The 18110-nt window shown below is 45.9% G+C and overlaps 1 protein-coding gene across 2 annotated transcripts; it reads left to right on the top strand.

Moving 5' to 3' along the window:
• The first annotated feature begins 7977 nt into the window (after positions 1 to 7977).
• Tmed2 (transmembrane p24 trafficking protein 2) lies at positions 7978 to 17317 on the top strand. Of its 2 annotated transcripts, XM_075979095.1 has the most exons (5): positions 7978 to 8260; positions 10140 to 10332; positions 10702 to 10722; positions 13387 to 13494; positions 15887 to 17317. In XM_075979095.1, exons 1-5 carry the CDS (start codon positions 8081 to 8083, stop codon positions 16009 to 16011), a joined length of 627 nt encoding a protein of 208 aa, XP_075835210.1. In that variant the 5' UTR covers positions 7978 to 8080; the 3' UTR covers positions 16012 to 17317. The 2 variants fall into 2 exon arrangements, with proteins under 2 accessions (XP_075835210.1, XP_075835212.1); XM_075979097.1 differs by lacking the exon at positions 10702 to 10722 and having other exon boundaries at positions 7979 to 8260.
• Positions 17318 to 18110: the final 793 nt, after the last annotated feature.

The following is an 18110-nucleotide window of genomic DNA, read 5'->3' as shown; positions in this document are numbered from 1 at the left end:
ATGTGGAGGCAGGAGGACCACGAGGTGAGTGTGTGCGGTGGGGGTGGGGCAGAGGAGCACATCTATGTTCTGATGAGTGGTAGTGCAAGCTCGGAGGGCAAAGGCATCTGTCATCAAGTCTTGTGGGTGGGGTTTCATCCCCAGGACCCACTAGGTACTAGGACAGAATTGACTCCTGAAAGTGTCCTCTGACCCTGAGTGTGCTAGGGTGTGGATGGCCACAAGTGTGCCTACACACAAAAATTAACAATTTGAAATCTGAGCCAGGTAGTGGTGGTGCAGGCTTTTAATCCCAGCAGGAAGCAGAGGCAGGCGGATCTCTGTGAGTTTGGGGCCAGCCTGGTCTACAGAGTGAGTTCCAGGACAAATTCCAAAGCTACAGAGGAAGCCTGTCTGGGAAAAAAAAATGAAATCTGGTGAGGTTCTGCACTTAGAAGACAAGAGACAAGCAGATCTCTGTGAGTTTCAGGGCAGCAGGACTATGTAGTAGGACCCCAGCTTGCCAGGTGGTGGTGCACGTCTTTAATTCCAGCACTCAGGAGGGATTAAAGTTTGTGAGTTCGAGGCCAGCCTGGTCTACAGAGCAAGTTCCAGGACAGCCAGAGCAACACAGAGAAACCCTGTATCAAAAAACAAAACAAGGGCTGGAGAGATGGCTCAGAGGTTAAGAGCACTGGCTGCTCTTCCAGAGGTCCTGAGTTCAATTCCCAGCAACCACATGGTGGCTCACAGCCATCTGTAATGAGATCTGGTGCCCTCTTCTGGCCAGCAAGCATATAGACAGACAGAACACTATATACATAATAAATAAAATAAATAAATCTAAAAAACAAACAAACAACAATAACAAACAAACAAATAGAGAAAAAAATTGACCAAGGCGCCAAGTTCCCATTGCTGCTGTAGGACCAGTGTGGCTTCAGGAGAGACACTGCATTTTTATCTGGATGACTTTCATCTGTAAAATGGGAAATCGCCTTCATCACGGAGACTTTTGTCCCTTGGGTTTTTGTTGAAAGCATATGAAGTCCTAGAAAGGCTCGCTCTCAATTTTAGATTGATTTTTTTACACAGTCATCTCTGTTAAGGCAACCCATTTCCGTTCATTTCTTAAAAATCCTTTTATTTATCTGTGTGAGGTGGGTAGGGGGTGGGTGACTTAAAGAGACTGGAAAAGGGCATCAGATCTCCTGAAACTGGAGTCAAAATAGGTTGTGAGCTGTCATGTGGGTGCTGGGAACTGAACCTGGGTCCTCTATCAAGACCAGGCAGTTCTTCGAACCACTGACCCATCTTTCCAGCCCTGTTTTGCTTGCTGTTTGAGCTCAGGCTGGCTCTGACCTTCTGGTGATCCCCCTGCCTCCTCTTCCTGGGTGCAGAGATGAAAGATGTGGGCCACATCGCAGGGCTCCAGACATGGACTCCCGAGATCTGGTCTACCGCTATGTCTCACATTCCTCTGCCTCTCTCTCCACCTCTCTAGGCACCACCCAGCTTTCCTGAGGTCCAGTGTGAGCCTGTGAATCTGCTCGCACATATTATAGAATTCCATATCTTCTGAGGCCTCCAAGCGGCTGGAATCGCCTGTCTGTGCCGTTATGAGACAAATGTTGTAAACTAAGACCACAACATCCCAGCCTCCATAGAAGAACCAGAAGATGCTGTTTGGCCAAGACTCACAGTGACGGTCCACCTAGCCCAGAAGGAAGTTCTGGTCTCGAGCAGAGACTAGAACTGAATGAATGTTGAGAGGGGTGTGGCTTGCAAGTGTGGGCCGATGATGGAGGTGAGGTAATGGAAGTAACAGAAAAAGGCTTACATCCCAGTACTTAGGAGGCTAAGGGTCAGGAGTTCAAAGCCAGCCTGGACTACACAGTGAAACCATACCCCTTCTCAAAAAATGAAAAAATAAGGAAGTTGATAAATAAGTAGAAAGAAAGCAAAGGAAGCAGGCTAACGCACTGGAGAATCCATTCCAAATGGATCCGAACCTCATATAAAATATGCTCAGTGGATGGGGCAGGTACCCTGAAATCCCAGCTCCTGGGGAGCCCACAGCTTTCTTCTGCCTCCAATGGCTCCAGCCTGCATGTGGTACACACGTGTGAACACACACTAAAGTAAACAAAAATAAATTGTATGCTGACAAACAGCTGTCACCTTGCTGGGAGATGCTGGCAAAAGGACCAGAGTTCGAGTATCTCCTAGATCGTGTGCTGAGTTCACGGCCAACCTTGGCAATAGAGGAGCCTGTCTAAAAAGAAGTGGGGGCGGGGGCACTGGAGAAATGGCTCAACAGGTGAGGGCACTAATATTCTTGTGAGGGACCCAGGGTAAATTTCCAGCACCCACACGGTGGCTCACAACTGTCTGTACGTCAGTTCCAGGGGCTCCAGTGTCATCATCTTCTGACCTCCTCAGGCACGCCTGATGTACACAGACATATATACAAGCAAAACACTTAGATATAGCCGGGCGGTGGTGGCACACGCCTTTAATCCCAGCACTCGCGAGGCAGAGGCAGGCAGATCTCTGTAAGTTCGAGACCAGCCTGGTCTACAAGAGCTAGTTCCAGGACAGGCTCCAAAACCACAGAGAAACCCTGTCTCGAAAAAACAACAACAAAACCCCCCCCCAAAAAAACGAAAACAAAAAACCAAAAAAATACTTAGATAAATAAAATGAATCCAAAATTTAAAATAAATAAATAAATAAATAAGTAGGGGTTGGAGAGATAGCTCAGTTGTTAAATATGTAGACTTCTCTTGCCCAAGTTTCTCAGCAGTCATATCAGGTGGCTCTCAGAACCCTGTAACTACTTCCAGGCCATCCTGCACCTTTTTCTCCTGCCCAACGTCATCTGTGGACACATACTTGTACATATAAATAAAAAGAAAGTTTTAAAACTGTCTTAACTAAAGATAACATTTCATAGGACAGTTGGAAGGCCTTCCCTAGTCTCGGTGTTTTGTGTTTGTAATCCTCGCACTTAGGAGGTAAAGCCAGGAGGTTCAGGAGCTAAAAGCTGGATTGGAGAGATAGCACAGTAAAGGAACCTTTTAGTACCCTGAGTTTCATCCCCAGGACCTACGTGGAAGAAGTAGAGAGCCCACTCCTGCGAGTTGTCCTCTGACCTCAACACAGGTGCATGTTCTTACACAAGTAAAATATTAAAAAATAAAAACCTGGGCAGTGGTAGCACACACTTTTTTTTGTTTTTTTTCGAGACAGGGTTTCTCTGTGGCTTTCTAGCCTGTCCTGGAACTAGCTCTGTAGACCAGGCTGGTCTCGAACTCACAGAGATCCGCCTGCCTCTGCCTCCCGAGTGCTGGGATTAAAGGCGTGCGCCACCATCGCCCGGCTGTGGCACACACTTTTTATCCTAGTACTTGGGAGGCAGAGGCAGGCAGAACTCTGTGTTTGAGACCAGTGTGGTCTATAGAGTGAGTTCCAGTACAGTCAGGGCTACACAGAGGAAACCCTGTCTCAAATGGCCAGCCTGTGTTTTGTAAGATCCTGTCTCAAAACTATGTTTATTTCTTTAGACCTGGCATGGTGGTGCACACCTTTAACCCCAGTACTCGGGAGGCAGAGGCAGGTGAATCTCTATGTGTTTGAGGCCAGCTTGGTCTACGTAGTGAGTTCCAGACTAGCCAGTGTAATGGGTCTTTCTTTGAAATGCCAACTCCAGAATAATGACATAGAGACTTCTTATTAATTATGAAAGCTTGACCTTAGCTTAGGTTTGTTCCCAACTAACTCCTAAAACTTCTTTTAAAAAATATTTATTTATTTTTTATTATGTATACAATGTTCTGTGTGTATGCCTGCAGGCCAGAAGAGGGCGCCAGACCTCATTACAGATGGTTGTGAGCCACCATGTGGTTGTTGGGAATTGAACGCAGGACCTTTGGGAGAGCAGGCAATGCTCTTAACCACTGAGCCATCTCTCCAGCCCCAACTCCTAAACCTTAAATTAACATATTAATCTGTGTTCTGCCACATGCCTTGTTAACCTCAGTATTGTACATGCGACTTCCTCTGAATCTGGCTGGCGAATCTCCTCTGCCTCAGGTTTTTTTCCAGAATTCCTATCTCTCCCTGGAAGTCCTGCCTATTCTCTTCTGCCTCATGATTGGTTGTCCAGCTCTTTATTAAGCCAATCAGAAGGTGCCTTAAAGCAGGTGAGGAAGGACAGAGACACATCTTCATCTTCACACACTGTACAAAAAGATAATCCTAATAAGCCAGGGATACATAATAAGATTCAAAAAGGCCCTCCTTTGGGTTGTTACATGATAAGGGGGAGAGGCGCTTGCCTCAGAGCCTGAGGGTCTGAGTTCTAGCCTCAGGGCTTACGCGGTAGAAGCAGAGAACCAACTTCCACACTGGCCAACTTCCCTGCCTGTCACTGGATGCACATATCCCACCCTGCCAAATGAAAAAGACAGATAAATTTAAAGCCCCTCCCTGCAGAGGCTTTCTTATTGTTTTTTGGCCTTTTAAATAACGAAGGCTTTGTACAGCAGGAGAGGTACTGCACAGAAGAAAACTCCTTTGGGTGTGGGGAGAAGGCTCCAGGCCAGTGTGGGACCCTTCCCCCGGTTATAGGGGAAAGAGGCACAAACAGGTGACACACCACAAGATCCCCTGTGAGCAGGCGAGCCAGAGGGGAACACTGATTCCGCGGAAGGAGAAGTCACTGCTTCCGGGAAACTCTCGCCGCGAGGGTCTGAGAGTCTGATGAGACAACTCCGGAGCCTGAGTGTGGTGGTGGGCTGCAGCCATGGCGCTTTTCCAGAATGGACAGCGGTGCTCAACCAGCAGCGGCAGCAGAAGGACCAGGAATAGGCTCGGGTTTAAATAATCTCCCACTCCCACTCGCGACGCCCTCTTCACAGCCCATGGCAACTGCTGTAGCTCATCATCCCTCTCTTTTCTATTTCCTCCTCCTCCTTCCTGTGTACACTCTCTTCTCTACCTCCTCCGTGTCTCCTGCTACCTGCCTCGCCCTCCTCCTCTTCCCTCCCACGTCTACCGATGAGCCTCTTCTTCTCCCTCCCTCTTCCTCCCTTTGGAAGAGCAGAAATTCCCCCGACTTCAACGCTGTGGTGTCTGACGAGTATTCTACCGACATTCCGTTGCTCTTCAAGGACTGCCGGGAGGTTCTGGGCTCACCCTCCATCTTCTGCCTCCTTTACCTCACATCCCCGCCTTTCAGATCCTGTTGCTAGTTCCAGGACGCCAGGGTCAGGGCCTCACTTTCTGCTGTCAGGAGTGTAATAGGGAAAGCTGACCTGTCTAAATACTTCCTCTGGGACCAAAAAATTCAACTCTTACTGTGCAACTTAAAGGGAGCGGGAGAAGAATGCTACCAGCCGCTTTACTTAGAATGGTAAAAAGCTGAGTATAAGTGGAATTTCCATCGCTAAATTCACCCAATGGAGTACTATGCAGCAGTGAAAAACCACACGATTCTGCTGTGCCATAGTATGGGAGTACTCACAAGCACAATGTTGAGAAATTCATTCATTCAACACATACGAGACGCTGAGCTTCGCGGTTGAGACTTTAACTTGGCACGTGTGAGGTTCGGGGCCAGCCTCATCTACACAGTGAGTTTCAGACAAACCAACAACCACCAGGAATTGAGAACTAAGAGTGGCGACTCATGTTTGTAATTCTAGCCTTTGGAAGCTGAAACAGGGGGATTGATTTAAGTTTGAAGCTAGCCTGGGCTGCTACAGTCCTTTTCATTACCTAAATCAAATCGCCAGATCTCTGAAGGCCTTTGCATTTGGACACCTGGCTTGTATAATAAACTCATAACCTACAGCTTGTTCCCTGAGACGTTAGATTTTCCCATTTGAAATCCTGAATGGGTGACGATAGAATAGCATTTAATCTCGTCCAAATTAAAACCAAATTAAATTTCTACATTAAAGCAAATTTGTCCTTGGGCGGTTTTCTAAAGAGCTGACCTGTGTGGGGCTGGAAGAGGGAGGAGCACTGGCTAAGGTTGAGAGACTTCATTGCTGGGAAGACGCTGTCACTACAGCTCTACCTCTCTCTTGTCACCTACCGTGGGAAACTGCTGCCCCCTATTGCCTAATGGTTTCTCTCTCTCTCTCTCTCTCTCTCTCTCTCTCTCTCTCTCTCTCTCTCTCTCTCTCACACACACAACCAACCGAACAAACATACAAACAAGAAAACCCATGAGATTTGCAAGCTCGCTGTGCTGTCCTAGTCACGGTCACAGAACTATGTGGAAAAGTGGAACTGCAAGCCAGACTTGTAATCTTCAAATTTGTCCAATGAACTCACCCAACATGTGACAACACGTGTCTTATGTGCCCCCAAATGGAAGCATACAGAAGGCTAGACCTTCTCAAGACAAGCAAGCAGTTGTTTTTTTTTTCTAGTGAGAACAAGTGTGCACTGCAAACACAGAAGGGCTGGTGGCCGCCAACCAATATCCTGTAACCAGAGCTGGAGAGATGGCTCAGTGGTTAAGAGCACTGGCTGCTCTTCCAGAGGTCCTGGGTTCAATTCCCAGCATCCACATGGCAGCTCACATCTGTCTGTAACCTGGTTCCAGGGGATCTGACACCATCCCACAGACATACATGCAGGCACAACATTAATGCACATAAGATAAGCAAATAAATCATTTAAAAAATTCAGAAACGAAGCAGTGACATTTAAATCGAGTTTTGAGGGACAAACAGACATTCAGCAGGCAATCTGACAATTCCAAGTGGGGGTTAGGGCAGGCGGCAATTCTGTGACAATACTGGGAAGGCTGTAATTTTGGGGAATCTGAACAAGGTGAGATTTTATTTTGCAATATCATGGACATAGGGCTGGAGAGATGGCTCAGAGGTTAAGAGCATTGCCTGCTCTTCCAAAGGTCCTGAGTTTAATTCCCAGCAACCACATGGTGGCTCACAACCATCTGTAATGGGGTCTGGTGCCTTCTTCTGGCCTGCAGGCATACACACAGACAGAATATTGTATACATAATAAATATAAAAAAAATTTATCATGGACATAGATCTTTTGGTTTGTTTGTTTGCTTTTTTAGTTTTTCGAGACAGGGTTTCTCCGTAGCTTTGGAGTCTGTCTTGGAATTAGCTTTTGTAGCCCAGGCTGGCCTCGAACTCACAGATATCTGCCTGTGTCTGCCCCCCGAGTACTGGGATTAAAGGTGTGTGCCACCACTGCCCGGCTGACATAGTTTTTTAAAAGGTTTATTTTTATTCTTTTAATTATAAGTATGTGCATGTGAGTGGAGTGGTCTTCAGAGACCAGAAGACTTAGCACTCCCGGCAACCTTAGGGGTTCTCAGAAGGATGATGTGGGGATTAAGAACCTTGAGCATTCCCTAGCCTAGATAAGTAGCACGATGGGGTAGCAAACAAAAGAAACAGAAACTTTGGAATTCTCACTTGATGCTGTCTATCTCTGACTCTCCAGTCATCTCCTTGGGTAATCCTAAAATTACATTGTAATGGGCAGGGGAAACCCTCATATACTATCACTTTCTGAATAAGTCGTTGTGATCCTTATTTATTGCCAGTATGCTTTAAATTTTATGTGCTTGGGGTGTTATGTGTGCTTGTGTGTATGTATACCATGTGTGTTCAGTGCCGGTGGAGGTCTGGAGAAGGCGTTGAATACTTGGAATTAGAGTACAGCCGGTTGTGAGCTACCATGTGAACTCTAGGACTCGAACTCGGGTCCTCGGCAAAAGAGCAACTAGCACTTCCAAAAGCACAGCGCCTTTTCGCTAGCCCTAGTCCACGTGACCGTTAGTTTGAACGTCGAAGGACTGGGGCCGACGGCTTTTTGGCTCATTGGATACGCCGTCCAGTCTCAGGATCCGTCTTGTCCCTCGGCGGCCGCCGTGCGTCCGTTACGTGGCAGCTGTCGGCGCCGGCCAATCAGCGGCGCCCGCATCAGCCCCCACGGGAGGAGCAGCCGGAAGGGGAGGAGCTGAGGCGGCGGCGGCTGAGGCGGCAGCGGTGGCGGCGGCTCCGGAGGCCGCAGTCCGCTTCCCGGCTTCGGCCCGTGCCGCACCATGGTGACGCTCGCAGAGCTGCTGGTGCTGCTGGCCGCGCTGCTGGCCACGGCCTCGGGCTACTTCGTCAGCATCGACGCACACGCCGAGGAGTGCTTCTTCGAGCGGGTCACCTCGGGCACCAAGATGGGCCTCATCTTCGAGGTGGCGGAGGGCGGCTTCCTGGACATCGACGTGGAGGTGCGGCCGCGCTGCCCGCCGTCGGGGCGGCGCCGCTCGGCCGCTCGGGGGGGTTGGAGAGTCCCGGGTCGCGCGCGGGGCCTGAGCGGGACAGCGTCCGCCGGGGCGCGGGCCGGGGAGGGGCCTCGCCGCCGTCCGTCGCGTAGCCCCCCGACGGGCCCCGGCGCGGCCTGGGTAGCGCTCGTCTTTCCGAGCGGCTTCGGGCTCCGCTCGGAACTCGGGCGCGGACTCGGCCTCTCCCTTCGCTTTGTCCCGCGGCGGCCGCGTGTCAGCTCTGGCGGGAGCGGCTTAGCGTCGTTCTCGTCGGTCCGCAAGGACTCGCGTGCGGCGTGGCGCGGGAACAAACTTTGAAAAAGTAGATCGCAAGCCGCGGAGGAGCGCTAAGGCAGCCGTGCAGTTTCTGACTTTGGCAGAAACCAGCTTAACTTCCTACCCGCTTTCTTACGCAAGCGGCCCCATCGGCCCCACGAGAGATGCACTGGGGTCACTCATTTTAGGAGCGAGATTGCAGCGAAGTGTTTTAGAAAACATTTATTTGGAGAATGAAACTGACTTGCCGAAATTTTTTGAGGCAGGGTTGTATTATGTAGCTCACGCAGGCATGAAATTCACCTGCTTCTGCCTTCTGAGGGATGGTCACTGCCATGTCCCGACAGTTTGCTGCAGTAAGGGGGGGGGGACCTTATAGTACCAGATACACTAGTTTTAATTTGCTTGTTAGTGTTCCCGACGGGGTGTAAAGATTGTTCATTTGGTCGTGATTGATAATAGAGCTGAGCAAATCTCTACTACAACCGGGACCCCAAAGTTTGGAGGCCAGGAACCCATCTAGGTAAAGATGAGCTTTTCCAGTTTCTCAAGCTTTGCAGGTGACTGGCTCTAAAGGAGGCAGGCTTGGGCTGGAGAGATGGCTCAGCGGTTATGCATGCCAGCTGCTCTTCAGAGACCTGAAGTTCAGCGTAGGGGTTCAACTCTAGCTGTGACGTCAGCTCCAGTCCATCAGATACCCTCTTTTGACACATTCTCTCTCTCTCTCTCTCTCTCTCTCTCTCTCTCTCTCTCTCTCTCTCTCTCACTCACACACACACACACACACACTCATTTCCAACCTGGTGCTCTTCTCCAATCCTTAATAGGCATGCCAGATAAATCACATCCCTTTGTTGTTTGGCAGTGATAACAAAAAATCCTTGATAAAATTTATCCTTTATAAAATTACTCATTTGGTACGGTATGATTGGGCACACACTTTTTTCATCTTGGTAACAACTGATAAATTGTATTTATACAGCAAGAAAGTATCAACAGTCAGCACACAGCCAAAACCATAACCAGCCTTAGACCGAGAAACAGCTGTGTGACTTCCTCCAGGGTGTTGAGAAAGGACTTGGTGATATGGCACCTGTGCATCACACATGGCAGTGGCCACCCACTTCACAATCAGTGCAGCGTGTGCGCTTGATGGCCTGACAGAAGGGTCTCAGTCCAAAGGGCTCTGGTCTTAATTCCCTAGCACTTTAGACAGAGGCAGCTTGTGCTAATAATAAGACCCTATCTCAAAACAAAAAGCAGAAATAAAATTTCTCAATTGGAAAACTTTCTTCCTGTTGTCGGGACTATCTTGAATTGTCCCGTTTCTGTTTCTGACAGGTTTACATTTCCCTTGGACAGATGATACCTAAAGGCGGTTAGAGTGGAGGGGTGCTTTAGGGAACCATTGAGTCCACTCTTGCTGATTAAGTGGGAGAATTAGTGCCCAAAGTGGCTCACTGCTGGGGACCTAATCAAGTCTCAGTCTAGTAGATTTTTTTCCTGCTGAAGGATGCTACTTATGATATTAATATTTAGTGAATTTTCTGTTTTTTTCTTCTGCCTCCAGATCACAGGACCAGATAATAAAGGAATCTATAAAGGAGACCGAGAGTCCAGCGGGAAGTACACATTCGCAGCCCACATGGATGGGACCTACAAGTTCTGCTTTAGTAATAGGATGTCCACCATGACTCCAAAGATAGTTATGTTCACCATTGACATTGGGGAGGCTCCCAAAGGACAAGACATGGAGACAGAAGGTGAAATGTCACTTTGATGAAAAACTCACTTAAGTTCATTACATGCACCCATCTGAGTACTGTGTGTGTGTGTGTGTGTGTGTGTGATTTTTAAAATTTTTCTTCGCAGATTGATCCACTGTCCTTAAAAATATTTCTGTTTAAGTGGATGTAATCTTGTAATTAACCTGTTTCTCAAGGTTACTGTTTGTTTTCAGTGGTTTTGATTGTCCCTTCTGGCAGCCATGGGGGATCATCGTGTGCTCTTGTAAACCTCTAGTCTCCATGTGTCTGGATTCTCTTAACTTGCTAGTTCTGGGGCCCACACACCTCTGCTTACAGTTGCAGATGTGCTGTGCTAGCCTAGTTAATCTCCTCACTTTTCTCTAGGTGGTGGAGACTCCTGGGATGGTATGTCATTGCTGGTTTTGTTTTTTGACAGCATCCTGTTTTTTGGTTTTGCACCCATGTACCTAGTGTCTGACTCCTAACGTCAGTTTGCTGGCATGAGAGTGGTTTTTCCTTCTTAAATCCCCTGTGATTAATTACATTATTTTAGGTAAATTTGAAAATTTGGTTAGCAGGTACAAGTTGAATTACTTCAGTTTGATAGGAATGGCAATACCATGACTGACATTTTTATTTGGCTTTGTCTAAAATGAATGCTGAAGGGTGCAAAGGCTCAACTAACGCACAAGACAGAGACAAGACTAGACACTTTAGAGCCAGCATTATCTAGGCTTCTCACCGCTAAGGTTTCTAATGTGAAGTTTGGTTTGCTTTAAAATACCGTGCATGAGTTGTTCAGAGCTCCTGATGACAAATTTGCTTTGGCGGAATGTTTATTACACATTTTTTGCTTTGTTAATTTTTATTTATTTATTTACTTGGTGGTGGTGGTGCTGGGGATTGGACATAGGACTTTGTTGCATGGCAAGCAAGCACACTTTGAGTGAGCTGCATCCCAGCCTTTTCTGTACATTTTCAATTTTGAGATAGGGCCTCATAGCTTTACCCCTGCTGAGCCTAAGTTGTGATGTTTTTGCCTCAGGTTCCTGAGTAGCTGGGACCACAGGTCTGTACTATGCTTGGTTCTGGAGAAATTGCTTTGCTGATTCACAGCAGCCAGCAGGATGTTTTTCCCTCTTCCCACAGCACATGGTAGAATTTGTGGGAACCGGCAGTTGTTTATCACATCCCGCAGTGTTTGTTTAGGCCATACATACCTCGATATTGAGCATTTACAAGGACCCACACAGTGAAGGTGAAGTTTTGTATGGTTTTGAAGTCTGTAAATTTAAGAATTTTGTTTAATTCCTATGCTTATTATTAGGGCCATTTATAGTGCTGAGCTTGCCTAATTCTCTGTGAGAGAAAATCAGCTTTGAAGGACATGATATTTTTTCACACTCTGAATGTTGGTCCTATTACATGGCGAGAAAGTAATGGCCTATAAATGTGGGTAGTGAACTTCTGGTTAATCCTTTAGCTGTCTCAGATTCTTGCTTTTGTTTGTTGATGTTAGGTTGAATCTTCTCTAAAGCAGTGGTTTCCAAATGGGTCAGTTTTTGCCATTTGAGATGTTTGCTAATGTCTGTAGACATTTTTTATTCTACAGTTGAAGTTCCAGTCCTAAGAAACCCCACTTAAAACATTTGACATAACGTGTGCACTCCAGAGGCTTCTGAGGGGTGATTGGACATTCTGATCCAGCCCTTCGGCGTGGAGGCCAGTGGCTTGAAAACCTGAGGGTTACCCTGAGTAAATCTTACCTGAGGCTGGATCCTGGGCAGCTGGGAGGCAACTCTTTATTATTTATTTGATTTGATTTGATTTATTTTTAGAACAGCTTGATTAGAGAGGATACCTGGGGTGGTCGAGATGATTCGTGTGTCAAGTGTGAGGACCTGAGTTTGATCCTGAAGGTTTTCCTCTGACCCCCGAATCCCCTCCAGAGCCCCACACCTACTCTTCTGTGAATGAGTCCCTGGTTGAGAACCAGACCACTCCCGGCTTGTTTTCACTCATGCATACTGCTGCGCTTGGCAGTTGAGATGCTCAGGAAGCAGCATGCGACTGGTTAATTTTCCTGAGTGTTAAGTTCTGTGCTCCACTTTATGTAGTTAAAAACCTGTTTTGATGCTAAATTAACATCGGAATTATGTGTTTCTTTTTTGTGTGTGTGTATGAGATTTTGAGACAGGGTTTCTCTGTGTAACAGTCCTGGCTGTCCAGGAACTGGCTTTGTAGATCCGGCTGGCCTTGAACTCATAGAGATCTGTCTGCCTCTGACTTCCAAGTGCTGGGATTAAAGGTGTGCACCACTGCCTGGCAAATTGTGTAAAGTAGATTTCCCTATTAATTTAAAAACTTACGTGTATACTTAGGCTTTTGGCTGTTGTTCATTTGTTTTAAGTGTAAAACAAATATGCACTGTGAGTTTTTTGTTTTTGATTTTTGCCATTAGTACAGTTAACCGGAAGGAATTCCTCAGGGGTAATTTTTCTCTAGTTAGTATAGTCTGTTACCTACTAGGAAATAGAGTGGGTCCTCTGCTGGAATGGACTTCTAAAAATGTTCTGAAAACCTAGTGGTACATCCCTTTAACTCCAGCACTTAGGAGGGAGAGGCAGAGTCAGGCTGATCGTTGTGAGTGCAAAGCCAGCCTGTCTACAGAGTGAGTTTCAGGGTAGCCAGGACAACATAGTGAGACCCTGTCTCCAAAAAAAAAAAAAAAAACAAAAACCAAAAAACCAACCAGGTATGGACATACGTGCCTTTGATGCTTTGATGGCTACTTGGGAGGTTGAGGATGGAGGGTCAGGAGTGGAAGTCTGGCCTTGGTTATTTTGTGAAGCTTGAAGCCAGGCTGGGCTACGTTAGACACTGCCTCAAAAAGAGCAAGACCAAAAGGAATAGCTCTTGAGGACTGAATTGTCATCGGCGGTTCAAGTAATTGCTTGAGCTCTAAAACTGACTGCTTTCGTGTGCCTTCTCTGAGGAATATTCTATTTAACAAGTATTTCTCACAAGGAGATGACTAAGTGTGCTGCTCTGTCTCCCAATCCTCCGCAGCTCATCAGAACAAGCTAGAAGAAATGATTAATGAACTGGCAGTGGCAATGACAGCGGTAAAGCATGAACAGGAGTACATGGAAGTCCGGGAGAGAATACACAGAGCCAGTAAGTTATTGACACAGCCTGTGACAGTGTCCCCTGGTGGTGGTGTTTCCCCCCTGCCTATAATTTTGCAAGTAGACCATACCAAGGTCTTGACTTTAGAATTACACTGAAGGATGGTCTGTGAGACGCATGTTTATTGAACCTTGTAAGCTGGTTTACTGCAGAGACATCACTCTATACCAGAAATGTTTGTATGTGTGGTGTTTTGTTTGTTTGCTTTTTTTTTTTTTGAGACAAGGTCTCTATGTAACCCTGGCTGTCCTGGTTCTCAATATATAGACCAAGTTGGCCCAAATTCAAGAGAGGCACCTGCCTCTGCCTCTCATGTGTTAGGATTAACCATGCCCGGCTAGCATAAGTTTTTTTTGTTTGTTTTTTATTAACTTCCCAATCAGAGTTTTCCCCCTCCTTTCCCTCTCCCAGTCTCTCATCCCTCCCCTCATCCACTCCACTACTGTTTCTCTTCAGATAACTGTTGGCATTCCATTGATTTCAGCCATTCAGCCATACCTAGTATATCAAATTGAGGTGAGACTTGGTATTTCCTCTTTTATTAAGGCTGGATGAGGCTATCTTGTAGAAGGAATGGGTTCCAAAAGTAGGCAAAAGAGTCAGAGACATCCCCTGCTCTCACTGTTAGGAGTCTCACCCAAAGACCAAGTTACACAACTTTAGTATATATGCAGAGGGCTCTTGGGTTGTTGGTTCAGTCTGTGAGCCTCTATGAGCCTAGCGTAGTTGGTTCTGTGGGTTTTCTTATGGCTTCCTTCATACCACTGAGTTGTTCAATCCTTCCTCCCCTCTTCTTCAGGATCCCCTGAACTCCACCTAATGTTTGGTTGTAGGTCTTAGTATCTGTTTTCATTCTGATGACAGTTGGACTAGGCACCAACTATGTATATAACAGAATATTATTAAGAACCATCTCATTGACCTTTTTAGATTTATTTAAACCAAGTGATGGTGGTGCTTGCCTTAATTCCCAGCACTCCAGAGGTAGAGAAAGGCAGACCTCTGAGTTCAATGCCAGCCTTGTCTACAGAGTGAGTTCCAGGACTGTGAGAGAAATCCTGTCTCGGAAGAAAAAAATGTCTTTTATTTTAAAATTATGTATATATCACATATCTCTTTGTGTGTGCCACATGCATGCATGCAGGTGTCCTCAGGCCAGGTGAGGTCATCAGATGCCTTGGAACTGGAGTTACAGGTGGCTGTGATCCACTTGATGTGGATGCTGGGAACCTAACTTGTTTCCTCTGGAAAAGTAGCAAGTGTTCCTGATTATCTAGTAATCTCTTCAACCCCCACAATGATGCTTTTTAAAAATAAGTTAAAGGAGATGCTGGTTATTGTGGCATGTGCTTGGAATCCCAGCACCTGGGAAATGGAAGTAGAAAGGTCAGGAGTTTTAAGGGTATTTTCAGCTATAAAACCGGTTCTTGGCTGCCAGGCATGGTGGCACATGCCTTTAATCCCAGCACTTGGGAGGCAGAGGCAGTTGGATCTCTGTGAGTTTGAGACCAGCCTGGTCTACAAGAGCTAGTTCCAGGACAGGCTACAAAAGTACAGAGAAACCCTGTCTCGGGGGGGGGGGGGGGGAGAAAAAACAACCTGGTTCTTGGCTATTCTGGGCTATACATAAAGAGAATGTCTCAAATAAAATCATGAAAAATTTGTTTTTGCACAAGTGAGAGACTTTGTGGCAGATAATATTCCTCAGATATACGTGGTGTTTTTTTTTTTTTGAGACAGTATTCTAAAGATTTATTTATTTCTTACGTATACAACATTCTGCCTCCATGTATGCCCACATGCCAGAAGAGGGTGCCAGATCTCATTACAGATGGTGGTGAGCCACCATGTGGTTTCTGGGAATCGAACTCAGGACCTCTGAAAGAGCAGCCAGTGCTCTTAACCACTGAGCCATCTCTCCAGCCCTTGAGACAATATTCTAAACTGGCCTTGAGGGCTGGAGAGGTGGCTCAGCGGTTAAGAGCACTGACTGCTCTTCCTGAGGACCCGGGTTCAATTCCCAGCACCCACATGGCAGCTCACAACTGTCTGAAGATCCAGTTCCAGGGGATCTGACACCTTCACACCAATGCACATAAAATAAAGTTAAATAAACCATAAAAAAAAATTAAAAAAAAAAACTGGCCTTGAACTCTGTTTTAACTGAGGGGCTGAATCTGGCCTCGAACTAGTAGTGATCCACCACTCGCTTCCTGAAGGTAGGTAGAAATTACAGGATAGGTCGGTCATTTTTAAAGCACCCAGTCTTTGGCCTTGGTGGATGGAGTAATTGTCAGCCCTGGTGGCATGTTACATGGAGGTGACGAGGTTCCTGTGCTGCTGTGCGGGCTGATTAACGTTTGTTTGTTTGTCTCCACAGTCAACGACAACACAAACAGCAGAGTGGTCCTTTGGTCCTTCTTCGAAGCTCTTGTTCTAGTTGCCATGACATTGGGACAGATCTACTACCTGAAGAGATTTTTTGAAGTCCGGAGGGTTGTTTAACAGACCTTTTCCTTGATCCCAAATTCACAATTCACTTGTTTACCAAACACGTTGGTCATAATAATGTCATTAGTTTATACATTTTTGTTTTTGAATGTTCATGACTTATGTTTCTTTGTGATTAATTGGTGTGGGGTAACCTGTTTAGGAAAGTTAGAGTGGAAATTTGACATTTGATTGGCCTCTAATTCTTACTTGAATGCTGCCCCATTATACAAGTCCTTCCAAGAGTTCAGGGGCTATTAATGCTGTTTGGGACTATGGTCTTTATTATGCTTCCTTATACTTTGGTTTTTATAATAAAACGCAGTTTGTTCCGGAAGCACCCCACAGCCTGACTGCATTCTAGGGAGTCCCTCATCTGTAGTTCATTATCAGGTGTCCATTTTGTTGAGTCAATACATCAACAATAAACTGAAATTGACCCTTCTGGCCCCAGCTCAGGGCAGAGCAACCTGTGGTGGGGTATATTACCATGTGGGCACTCATACTTTCTTTTGAGGTTGCTTAAACTAAAGACTCATCCCAGCACTTTGCCCCAAACGTTTTATATTGAACCTTGGAATTCAATCACCTCTATTCGAATTGACACAAGCAGCCGAGAACTTAGAAGTCTGTTGGAGTCAGTTTTTTGAGTGTTGGAACAGACTGCTCTCCCTCTGTACCACATCTCTGTTCGTGTTGGCACTTAGGAGGAGCGAGTTTGCTCAAGTGGAAGCCTGCATTTCTCATGCCAAAGGGTTAAGCCTCTTGGATTGCTTGCAGTGATAGGCAGCCACTGTTGTCCTTTTAGTCAGTGGCCTTGAGGCCCTGGTTCAGTGTCAGCACTAGGGTTTTGTTTGTTCTCTGGTGTCTTTCTTTTTTGGCACATGTCAGTTTTGTTTATAGAAAATTAAGAGGCTTTCTCTCTGATGATGGGTTTCATGAACGTCGCTCTGCTTTGGGTGTGGGCGATCCAGGATTATGTGCTGACTGACGTCTGGTAGCTACCTGGAGATTTTATTTTCCATTTTGGATCTTGCAAGGGGAAAACTACAAGTAATAAGTTTTGTAAAATTTATTTAAATTTGTTATAAGTTTTCATGTTCAGGACAAATAATTTTTCAACCCTGATGACTATCCTTGCAACAGTCTGTTGATAAGGTGACTCTTTCACCGTAGGGCAGCTGTTGCATGCCAATTTTTTTTGTGCGTGTGTGTGTGAAAACACTTCAGAATTGAATTAAAAGATGTAAATTTAAAATTGGTTGTGTATCTAATATGCCCCAGGTTCAGTAAATAAACAATTCTTTTTAAAAACCGTCAATATCTGGTTTATATTAATGCTGGCTAACTTAAATTTTTTGATAAATACAAATTTTCTTTTTCTTCAAATGAGATATGCCTATGTTTGTAAACAACTATGTTATGTCATTTTTATTTCTGTAAACAAGGGTAGTGAACAAGAATACCAATTTAAGCCAGGTGTGCGATGGCCCATCGTTTTAATCCCAGCACTCTGGAGGATGAGGCATGTGGATCTTTTTGAGATTTGAGGTCACCATAGTCTATCTATGTAGTTCAAGACAGCCCAGGGTACATAGAGCCTGTCTCAAAAGACAAAACAACCCCACCAAAACATAAAAATAACCATTTTATCCTGTGTGGTTTCTTTGGGTAAATGTTAACTATCTTGTGGGTAGAGAAAGTCATATTTTAATTAATTTTACTTAATCACGTAGTTTATGGATGTAGGGAGATAGAGTGGAAGGAGGTGAAGTGAGTTGCCCAAGGCTGTGGAAAAGGGAAGGTGGAGCCAGCTCTCCTGTAGAGATCCTTCCCAGCATGGAGCAGGGAATGGCCAGTCACCAAATACTGCATCCCTTAAAGCCTGGCCTCCCGCCAAACTACATGGTTTGTCCTATAGATGTCTCATAGCCGCCATTACTTTTCGTAGAATTAGTAAATAAACAGACTCGGAAGAGATTTTAAGCTCAGCAAAGTAGTAACTAGAGCCCAAAAAGCAAATAGCCTCGTGATTGCCTGATGCCCTTAACAGACTGTCCTCAGATTGCCCTCTATGGTAGTTGCAGATGCTTTTTGAGGATGCGATGAGGACT

The sequence above is a fragment of the Microtus pennsylvanicus genome, chromosome 1, assembly GCF_037038515.1.
Source record: "Microtus pennsylvanicus isolate mMicPen1 chromosome 1, mMicPen1.hap1, whole genome shotgun sequence".
Lineage (NCBI taxonomy): Eukaryota > Metazoa > Chordata > Mammalia > Rodentia > Cricetidae > Microtus > Microtus pennsylvanicus.
Note: the sequence above shows the minus strand (reverse complement) of the source record. Positions and strands in the feature narration are given on the sequence as shown.